Source organism: Tachypleus tridentatus, chromosome 9 (genome assembly GCF_004210375.1).
Source record: "Tachypleus tridentatus isolate NWPU-2018 chromosome 9, ASM421037v1, whole genome shotgun sequence".
Lineage (NCBI taxonomy): Eukaryota > Metazoa > Arthropoda > Merostomata > Xiphosura > Limulidae > Tachypleus > Tachypleus tridentatus.
In genome coordinates, this window is record NC_134833.1 from 158,212,191 (window position 1) to 158,223,760 (window position 11,570).

Here is an 11,570-nt window from a genome sequence, read left to right on the forward strand (position 1 = left end):
TTACTTCCAAAGGAACTTTTATGGGGATGTTTTAGAGACATTTGAAGTAAAATTCCAAGAGACACTTTGACTAACAAGATTTATAAGACTGTTTACTGTTATTGAAACAAAAGGGGGCACATAAAATATTTACTGTTTGATGAACTCAACCACTTCCACTGAGTTTCTGTTGTACTAAATATGAAGATTACTAACATTTTGATGTTTCATCTGTGATTTACCTTTTATTGTTCTTTGAAAGTAGTCTGACTTTATCCTAACACTTTGCACAGTACTGTAAATGACTTAGTGCCAGGTAGATATAAAATCATTTTAAACAATATATATATATATATATATATATGTATATCAAGATGACTTCAGTCATAAACAAAACTGCCACTTTTAACAATTTGTAAAAATATTTCCTGAATATATTTCTTTTTAGTGATGACATCAAGGCTGTCTTTAATGATTGGACCAGAAGCATCAAATATCAAGGTTAGAAATTTTGGTAATAACTATGATATGTGGGACATGATCAGACCAGAAACAACCAACACGAAGATCAGGTTATCTGGTAATAATGACAACTTGTGGGACATGATTAGACCAGAAGATACTGATACAAGGATCAAGTTTCCTGGTGATAATGATAATGTGTGGGACATAATCAGACCAGAAGACACTAATATCAGGATTAAATTTCCTATGAATAATGACAACTTTTGGGACATAGTCAGACCAGAAATCAGAAACATGAACATCAGGTTTCCTGGTAATAATGACAACTTGTGGGACATGATTCAACCAGAAGATACTAAAATGAACATCAGGTTTGCTGGTGATAATGAGAACTTGTGGGACATGATTCGACCAGAAGACACTAATATGAACATTAGGTTTGCTGGTGATAATGGCAACTTATGGGAGATGGTCAGGCCACAAGCTACCATCATGAAGTTCAGGTTGCCTGATATTAATGAGAACATCTGGAATAGATTCTTCAAGATTAATCCCTTCACTCCAAAACTAGTAAAGCAAGGAGTATGCCCGATTCCTTCTTTGTCCTCTGTTTTTCGAAGCATGATACAGGGCTGTGACAACAACTGTATGGTGGACAGTGATTGTCCTGGAAACAGAAAATGTTGTATCACAGCTTGTGGATTTGACTGCATTGAGCCTTTCATTCCCAGCCAAAATACGAGTCCAAAATCTGGTACTTGTCCTTCTAAAGTTTTGATTGATTTTTCCTGTAGCCAGCCTCGTCGTGATTGTATAGTTGACCATGATTGCCCTGCATCTTCTAAATGTTGTCTTACCAGTTGTGGCCCAACCTGTCTTCAACCGCAAGGTAAAACATATTTTTTAAAACTTTACTTAAGAGTTTTTATAAATTGTAACTAATGCAATTTACTCAGTAATTAACTTTTTATTACTTTAACTTAGTCCATTCACTATAAAAATACAAATTTTATTTCTTAAAATGCTTGAAATTTGGACAAAGTTATTGCTTTTATATATATTTCAAATGTTTCACTTTGCTTCACACCTATTCATTCCAGCATTATCATTTAAATACTGAGAAACCAGCTAGCTTACTTTAGGCATACTGACTGTGATACTGGGTTATGTATCAATCAAGTGTTGATTTTATTAAGTAAGAGCTTATTTAACCATATACTTTCCCAACGTTTTTTTTTTTTTTGTAATTTATTTTTTATAGATATTTGATCAATAAAAATACAGCTCAACTGAATAAGTTTAAACGACTTACAAAAACTGTATCAGCAAAGAATGTTTTTCAAAGCCAGTTATTGCTTGTACAGTAAGTCAGTGTTGAAATGTTATTGCACAAGGTTGTATGGCTAATAATTAGTCACACTCCCAACTTCAAGAAAGAAACCCATTTATAATTAGAATGAGCAAAGTGTAAGACAGAATATGACAATTGATTTTCAATAACTAAAGATACTTAAAAATCAGTATTATTATATAGGCGAGCCACGTTCTAAATAATTTAAGAATCTATTGATGATCACATGTACACTACATAAAAATTACACTTGCAGGCTATTTAAATTCAAAATACATATTTTTTAATAATCTAAAAAGCTGAGAGGGGCTGAACTTCCTCCAGCCTTGGTTATTGCTTATGCTATGGCACATAATGTGACTAATTAGAAATTTATGGTTAGGTCTTTTCTTTCTATATCATTATACTTTTGAAAATAGTTAGTTTAAAAGTATTGGACCTACAACATTTTATCAGTGCTTTTCTGTAAGATATTGCTTGAGTTAGATAAGCAATAATAACAATTATTTATAGCTTAAATAAGTGTGTAATATGTTTGTTTTCATCAAAATGTTGATCTTACTGGAAGTGTATTTTCCCATAGTCTGGAATGCTTTGGTTTTTATCCATCTGACAGTTTTCTTGGAAAAGCTAGAAATGCACATGAAAGATTTTCAAAGTAGGTTAAATGGCTGAAGTATTTGCTTAAATTATGTTGGAATGTAATTTTTGTAGCTGTTTGGTCAAGGTTTGGAGTACAGTACTGTTTCATGTTCACAAGTGGTGGCCTTTCCATGCATTAGGAATCATTTCCTTTTAATCAAAAGTGATATGACAGTCTGTTACTTGGAATCATTCTCTGCAGTTGATTATTGTTACTGTAATTGTTTTAAATTTGTTTTATTTTGCTATTGACAACCATTGTTGTTCAGTATGTTTATCTGTTATAATAATTTTTTATAATTATTCATCATAGTTATAATCTTGTTTTAAATCATTATTATTTTATTACCGATTACCATTGTTATGAGTTTTACCAGTTAACATCTGAACTATTTATTGAAATTGTGGCCTACTTACCTTCTCTCCCTGAAAGCTTATGACATTGTAATATAATTTACACTGTATAGCAGGACCTGAACTTTAGATTTGGGGGTTATTCATGATGAATTACAACTATGACAACTCAGTTCAAATGTAACTTTTTATAGTTTTCTACTTCCAAACCTTGAGTTCTGTAACTTATTATAGCCTTACCAGTGGAGCCTGTAAATATGGTGGTTATGCCTCCTACCTGTTCTTCTGATGGAAGTTTTGCAGCTGCTCAGAGTCAAGGAGAACTTTCCTGGTGTGTCGATGATGGTGGAAATCCACTACACAACACTCTGACTCGAGGCTTAGTGACTTGTGATGCTAAGGGTAATGTTTTGTGTTGTGACAGATAAAAAGAAACTTTTATATAGATGTAAAAGATGGACTTGGTATAATTTGTGGGAACAGAAATATTGGTATTAAACATATTTTTTAGTTTTTTGAATTTTTGTTTTCATTCTTTCTATGTATGAGATATCTTGAATTTTTTTTATCTGTAAAAATATTTTGTGCAATAAAACCTATCAAGAAAAGTAACTAAGTTTTAGTCACTTTAATACTGATGAGTACAAAATTGGGTTAGAAATAATATTAAATTAGTAATTATGTTTTTAATTAAAGTGTTTGATATTGCAGGAAGAATTCTTGGAAGACAGGAGATTGATCCTGGTAAGTATTTGGAAGTCTGATTGATACTGATAGGTTCTATTAGCTTTAAGTTGACTTACAGTAATAATAATAAACTTAAAGCCACGTTATTCTTTGTCTTCTATCTATCATCTCTGTGTTGAAGTTTTTCAGCAGTAATTTATTTTACAGTTTCGGAAATGTTTCATGTGTGTATTCGATTTTCTGTTCTCCGTCTAAAGTGTGAAATACAATTTAGTTAGAACACAGTAAATCAACATTATTATATTTTCACTGGCTAAGCTTATGTTTTATATGTTTGATTATAACATCAGCATGAAGGACTTGATTAGTATCTGATTTTTTTTTTTTTGTCTTTAAAAACTTGGAGCACATTAGCAATTAAACAATCTAGCCTTGACACTAACACACTCCATGCATTATACAGAACACTGGTGAAACAATTGTAATTTATGAGGTGTCAATAAGTTATTATGTTTTTTTGACCAGTGTGTCCAGGGTACGATAGCAAACCACGAGTGTGTACAGATGAATGTTTCACTGCCTACTGTCCACAACATCCAGATGCTGTTTGTGTTGCTGATCCATGTAGGGATTGTGCCACAACCTTTGTTAATCAGGCAGGAGAGAAAGTTTGGTGTGAAGGTAAGGAGATTAAAAAATGTAATAAGTTTAGTGTTTTATTAACTTTAATACAATATGTAGTTTGTGAAGTAATTATTAGGTTCTTTAAGAACAGCGAGAGACAGGCAGTGTGTTAACAAGCTAGTGGCTTCAATTATTACTTTTTCTTTGTTATGGATTATTACCTATTGGTTTAATTTATTTGCTTTATTGTTTGTTCTTTAAAGACAAATGTAGCCAGCCTCTGGTTGTTGGGAATTGTCGTTCTTCCTTACCACGGTATTTTTATAACAAAACCAGTGGAAGCTGTGAACAGTTTAACTTTGGTGGCTGTGAAGGCAATGACAACAACTTTGAAAGTCTTGAAGAATGCCAGGAGACATGTGAGCTGGCAGGTTGGTAAAACACTGACACTTGTTTTGTTTTACACACTGGTTCTAAATGTGATTAAGTTATAGTATAGATAACCCAGTTTCAAAATTTTATGGTTTTGTTTAAGCAAGAAACTCTTCCTTTTTTTTACTGTTTCTGTGTACAAATGGTGTTTTTCTAATTAATGGATGGTATTCTAGAAGCTCTAACTTCTACTGACATATCTTATTAATCCCTCAGTGCCTGTGTGTGATCAGCCAAGAGATATTGGTTTATGTAGAGGATACGTGCCACGTTGGTTTTACAACCAACAGTCTCACACCTGTGAGGAGTTTATCTATGGAGGATGTGGAGGCAATGAAAACAATTTTGAAACAAAAGAAGAATGTGATGCTAGGTGTCCAGGTAATTCTGGAAAATATATTTTAGGTTTTATTAGTGAATATATCAAATAGGTATTTTCATAGATAATATAGTTGTTACTGTTATCAGAGGAGGTAAAAGATAAGTATTTAACTAACTTGTTACCTGTGCTCAGAAATGGTAAGGTATAAGGTATTTTACTTCAGTAGTGAATGAGGTTGTTACTGTTGTAACAACTGTTGTAGTATATAAAAGTATTTCATTTATTCTCATTGGTGGAGTTAGAAGTAGAACTTTATGGAAGGATTGGAAAGAACTCACCCCTCAATTTATTTTCTACCTGACTTCTCTAAAGCAGAGAAATTTCTCTTGGAAAACATGCAATATAATTGTTGCATGCACTTGTATGACATCCTTCCCATCCTAATACTGTTCCTGTGAATACTTTTCAACAATTCAGTGTCTCAAGAAACCCAACTGTAACCTAATCAGTGTCCTATGTAATAACATTATAATTTCCTAAGAAGCCCAGCTGTAGCCTAATCAGTGACCTATGTAATGACATTGTAAAGTCTTCAGAAGCCTATCTGTTATGTATTCAGTAACCTATGTAATTAAATTATAACCTCATTGGACTGTATTAAATATTTCTATAGATACAACCCCAAACTGTATTTGCCCTACAACTTACAACAGCAAACTTCTTAGATGGCTTAAAAGACTGATCAAATAGAACACCAAGGCTGTTTTCATCCATAACTGTTGAGGTTATTTACATCAAAATTGCATTTCCAATTGAAGTTATGATAATCCACATCTATTATGTTGTATTTGCTATAATTAATTTATTCACCCAACTCACTAAATAATTGATAAATGTTTTAGTAAAGCAGCAGAATCTGAACAGCCAGTAACACACTAAACTTTAATATCATCAGCAAATGTAAGTAATTTTGTTGATGTTAGTTACTGTGCATTCAGGTAAATGAAGAACAAACAAAGGTTCTAATGTTAACTGACTTCCCAGTTACTACACTTGTAACATTGATTCAGTTTGACCAACCTGTGTTTGTAACAACTCTCTATAACTACATACTGTCATTCTGAGAAAGATTAGCATTATGATAAGTAGCAGTGTATCTAATGACAAGTCTATGCTCAGCTCACATTCCTTGCTAGCATGATACATGTTGTTTATACAGTTTCAGCATTTTCTGACCCTTAAAAGTGTTTTCTTGTCTATCTGTTTTATCATACTTGCAGCTTCTGTTTTCAGTTTTTTATTACAGATTCATTTATCTGTTTACTGAAAATGCTTTTAACTTGTGAAGTGTAAAGTTATGATAAAAGGTTCAAAAGTCTAATTTTGGTTTGAAGATGTTTATTTTTGTATGTAATTTTTATTGATAACTTGCATGTATATTAATATTTTGAAGATGTTTATTTTTGTATGTAATTTTTATTGATAACTTGCATGTATATTAATATTTTGAAGATGTTTATTTTTGTATGTAAGTTTTATTGATAACTTGCATGTATATTAATATTTTGAAGATGTTTATTTTTGTATGTAATTTTTATTGATAACTTGCATGTATATTAATATTTTGAAGATGTTTATTTTTGTATGTAAGTTTTATTGATAACTTGCATGTATATTAATATTCTGATTTATTTTAAAATGGGTACTTGATAACAAATCTATTTGTTTAAAATATTTGTCTATTAATGTAACTCCTGTTCTATTTCAATTTTATCTATAGATCTGATTCTATGTCCATGGATATCAGTTAAGGGTGAGAACCTTGAGCCGTGTAGCAGGATGAAGGCTTGTCTTAATGCTACCTGTCCTGCTAATCCTGTTGCTGTTTGTACTGCAGATCCATGTTCTTGCAAAGCAGTGTTTGTTAACAACCAGACAGGAAAACCTGTTGAGTGTTTTGGTGAATCGACATCAGGTGAGACTCGTTATGTGATATTTTTTAGGGTTGTACATGAAATGCCAACAAAGTAATTAATAAACAAGCTTTCAAGAGGAGTACATATTATAATGACTGTTATCGTTGTTATGTAAATGTTGAGCTGATTAGTTTTATCTGTGTAGAATATTCTAAACTTGAAACAGATTAACATGTGGTATTCTCAGGGCTAAGCATCACTCATTTTTTTAGCATGTGAGGTTCTTTGGTCTGCACTTAACAATCACTTTAAAAAAAATATTAACAAATAATGACCCACACTGTTGGCAATGAGTGTGTTATAAGAGCAATTTGCCAAATTCCACTATTGTGTCTGATAAGTTTGTTGGTTGGTTGATTTGGTGTTTTATAGCACAAAGCAGAAAGGTTATCTGTGCCAAACATCCAGTAAAAAGTTAAAATTAAAGTAAATTTAGTAAAATTCATAAAAGGAAATTAAGGTAAAACAAAACAAAGGTAAAAAAACAACAACATATATAGCATAAAACCAATGTTTACATCTAGTCTACAACATTAAGAGAAAAACTACAGTAATACAAGTTGTAAAGGACTTTCTGTAGAATAATTGCAATTATCATAACCCGCCAGGAAGACTAAGAGGTAAGTACAAAAACCACCATCAGTTACATAACATTGGCCTTTCCAGTCCTGGTTCCGAGTTGTTTGATGTTATGGTCATTTTCAAAAAGTAAAGTAGTAAAATTTCTAAAAGACTTGTAGAAAAATTTTAATAATAATTCACCAGGACTAACTACCCGTTAGTCAGTTGAAGTTGGCCTTTCCAGTCATGATTTAGAGTATTTTGACATTATGGCCATTTTCTAACTTCAAATCAAACTAGATGGACTGTGATTCTTAAAAGGGAATCACATTAAAAAAGGTCTAATGTATAAGTTAAAAAACTTAAATGGTGTTAAAAAGATTAATAACCTTTAAAAAACTGAAAACATTACCAAGGTGGAAAGTGTCATATCACCAATAACACTATCTAACGTTATAGACAAACCTTGGGACAGAACATGTTTAAAATGTTGTCATCATTGAGAGTCGTAACGACAGAAAGAAAGTAAAATGTGGCTTATTGTGATCTGAGTGTTACACAGACTACACATTGATGTATCAATTCCAGATAAAAGAAAGTGATGAGTTAAAAACTGTGACCAATATGTAGTCTAGTTAGAACAACTTCCTCTTTTTGATCCTTATGGAAGCAAGATGGGCAAAGTCCAATATAGGGTTTTATTTGGAAAAGCTGGTTTTCACGTTGCTTACTCCAAGTTGACTGCCATCTGGCATTGAGCTGAGCCTTGAATACAGGACCATATTCCATGTGTGGAACAGGCACAGTGGTGATAGTGCCAGAGCAGATAGATTTCGCTGCGGTGTTGGCGAGCTCATTCCAGCGAATACAAAAGTGGCCCAGTATCCAGAAAAACTGGATAGAAGTAGATGTTAAAGAGAAATGGGCCAGCCAGTTTTGAATATTGGCGAGAACAGGGTGTGAAGTAACGTGAAGTGATTCCAGGGTCAGTAGAAAACTGAGTCAGTATAAATAGTGTAGTTGAGTATTGCTTAGCTTCTATGTGATCCAGGGCAAGAGAAATGGTATACAGTTTAGCAGTGAACACCGAAGCTATAGAGGGGATTCTGTGCACAACCACTGAACCACCACAAAGATAAGCCCCAAGAACTTAGTCTCAGAGACTACAGGCAGCACAACTTCACCGATACAGAGTTCAGGATCTGGGTGAATATCCCATTGGTGGCAAAAGTGCATGTAAATGGTTTTAGAGAGAGAGAAGTTAAAGTCATTTGCAGTGGTACACTTCAGTAAAAATTTGAGGGCAGTCTGTAGCTGCTGCTCAATATACTTCATGTTCGACAACTAACATGAGATGTGAAAGTCATCAACACAGAGCCCGTTTGCAACAGTGAGAGGGAGTTGTTTAGTGATGGCATTAATCTTTATACTGAAAAGTGTGACACTCAAAACACAGCCCTGATGGACTGCAAGTTCCTGTAGAAAAGAATGGGAAAGTGTCGAACCCACACGAACTTGGAATCTCCTGCCCATTAAAAAAGTTTTTATAAAAATAGGCAAATGGCCACATAACCCATATCTATGGAGGTCTCACAAAATGCCATACCTCCATGTTTTGTCATAAGCCTTCTCAAAGTTAAAGAATATTGATACAAGATGTCATTTGAGAAAGGCTTCTCTGATTGACGTTTTAAGTCAATAGGTGGTCCACAGTGGAGTGCTGTCTTCAGAACCCACACTGGGTGAGCAAGAGGAGGTTGTTGGATTCGAGCAATCAAACAAGATGAGCATTAACCATTCTTTCTAAGGTCTTACAGAGACAGCTTATCAAAGCAAATGGATGGTAGTTTGAAAGAACCTTGGGATCTTTCCCAGGCTTAGAGAAAGGTAGGACAGTAGCCTGGTGCCAGGCATAAGGAAAAACATTATCTTGCCAGATCTGGTGAAATACAATCAGGAAAATAGCAAGAGAAGCAGGAGATAGATGGTCAACATTTCTTAGTGTACATCATCAGATCCAACTGATTTACTGCCAGACAAATGAAGAGCCAGTTTGACTTCCACCAGTGTAAAGGGAAAAAATGGAAAGAGGTGATTACTCTGTCCAAGTCTTGATGGCTAAGAAGGTGGAGGAAGAAGTAGAAGTGCTAGATACCAGCAAAGCTTTCACCTTGAGTATTGGCAATACTCCAGGTATCAGCTACTTCTTGGCCATCAGAGTTCAAGATCCAGAAGGGGACAGAATAATATTGCCCACTGACATTTCAAATCTTATCACATATGACTTTGGAACTTGTGTTAGAAGATATGCCGGTTGTGTACTTAATCCAAGATTTCTTCTGGCTTTGACATCTTACCCACTGAGCATATGCAGGGGGCCTGCTGGAAGGTGATGTGGTTCAAGAGTGTGGGATATCTATGGAAAGTATCCCAGGCCTGTTTTTGAGCCTTTTGTGCCATGTGGCAGACAGGATTCCTAAAACCTTAACACGTATTCCATGATATCCTTGTCTGCTTGTATAATACAGTCAGTTACTGCTGCCACACAGTCGTATATTGATGGCTTATAGACAATGGCAGGATCAAGTTCAGCGAGAGCAGTGAAAGAGGACCAGTTTGTGTGATTCAGCTTCCACCAGGGTACTCGGGTCGGGTGGCATCGACCACAGCCAGTCTCTCTCAAAATTATAGGAAAATGATCACTGCCTCTTGGATTATTGTCAACTATCCAAGAAAAATGGGAGAATAGTGAAGGGGAGCTAACTGAGTGATTAATAACGGTAAAGGACTGACTAGGTGCATGGAAATAAGTATAAGAACCAATACTGAAAAGAGAAAGGTTGTAATCAGAGAGCATACACTCTACAGAGTGACCCCTCCTATCAATATCAGCATTTCCCCAGAGGGGATGATGTCCATTAAAGTCCCCAAGGATGAAAAATGGAGACGTCAACTGTTCAATGAGAGCATCAAGGTCTGATTGATCATAGGTCTCTGCAGGTGACAGGTAGAGAGAACAAACAGTGATGGTACGATCAAAGGAAACATGTATGGCTGTGGCCTCTTAAGGTATGTCAAGTGGCAAAGATAGGGTGGGCACATGCTGATCAACTAACAGTGCCACCCCTTCATGCACACATCCATCCCACAGCCTGTTATTTCTGTACAAATAAAACTGCTGAAAGGTGACTGTATCAGTAGGTTTCAGAATTGTTTCCTGTAAGGAAAGACATACAGGATGGTAGGAAGCAGTCAGTGCTTTGATGTCATCAACATTAGAATGTAAACCTTGACAGTTCCATTGTATCAAGGTGGCCATTTTTATTTGTGTAGGCGAATTGGGTGGAGGGCACTTCTTTTTAAGATCATGTCCTTTTTCTTTATTGTCTTTATTCAAGGAAGGTCTATAGACCCCCATGGATCCTGCCCTGGTTTGATTGGGCAGGTGTTTGCTGTTGGAAGAGGATTTCAGTGAATGAGGACGTGAACGAATGATCATTTTGCATTTTGAGGTTGGACAAGAAGATGTATCCGAGGAATTACCTGCACCCGGAAACAAATGAAGTGGTTCTTGGGTTTGCTGGAATGTATGACAGAGAGAGATATGTGTATTAATGCTAATTCATCAACTTTGTTAACCATGAAGTCAAAAGACTTTTCATTTGGTTTGAGAACGATTCTTTTGGAGACACAAAGAGATCCATCTGCACTCCCATTGTAGTATACGTCCAAGATGAAGTGGTGGACAGCAACTTTTGAGCCTCAGGGTAAGTAATGTATTGAATCATTTTCAAATGCTGCAATGCTTTTTCTTCCACCCATTTAGGGCAAGAACCAAAGTAGGACAGGTAAGAGCCACTGCAATTGACACAATGAGGGTCTGTTTCACACTCATAGGCATCATGGTCCTTGCCACCACAACGAGCACATGTTAAGGAACCACGACATGATGTCTTCGAGTGACTGAACCGCTGACACTGAAAACATCGGAGAGGGTTTGGAATGTATGGCCATACCCTGCAATTAAAATAACCTGCCTTGATGGTGGCAGGTGGCCTGGTGATGTAAATGTCAGAATGAGGATGTTGGTCGGCATCATAATTCCATCTTTGCGAGTGGAGATATGCCTCACTGCAGAAACTCCTTGAGCGGAGAAACCAGCAAGAATCTCTGACTC

At 35.2% G+C, this 11,570-nt stretch overlaps 1 protein-coding gene across 1 annotated transcript in view; it reads left to right on the forward strand.

Annotated features, from left to right (window-relative positions):
- Positions 1-11,570, forward strand: part of LOC143227539 (uncharacterized) — a 67,010-nt gene that overhangs the window by 49,376 nt on the left and 6,064 nt on the right. Inside the window, exons 26-33 of the mRNA XM_076458976.1 lie at positions 428-1,333; positions 3,026-3,193; positions 3,503-3,535; positions 4,004-4,159; positions 4,366-4,533; positions 4,751-4,915; positions 6,637-6,831; positions 10,792-10,864. Of these exons, the coding sequence (XP_076315091.1) occupies positions 428-1,333; positions 3,026-3,193; positions 3,503-3,535; positions 4,004-4,159; positions 4,366-4,533; positions 4,751-4,915; positions 6,637-6,831; positions 10,792-10,864 (1,864 nt within the window). The remainder of the gene's footprint in view (positions 1-427; positions 1,334-3,025; positions 3,194-3,502; positions 3,536-4,003; positions 4,160-4,365; positions 4,534-4,750; positions 4,916-6,636; positions 6,832-10,791; positions 10,865-11,570) is intronic.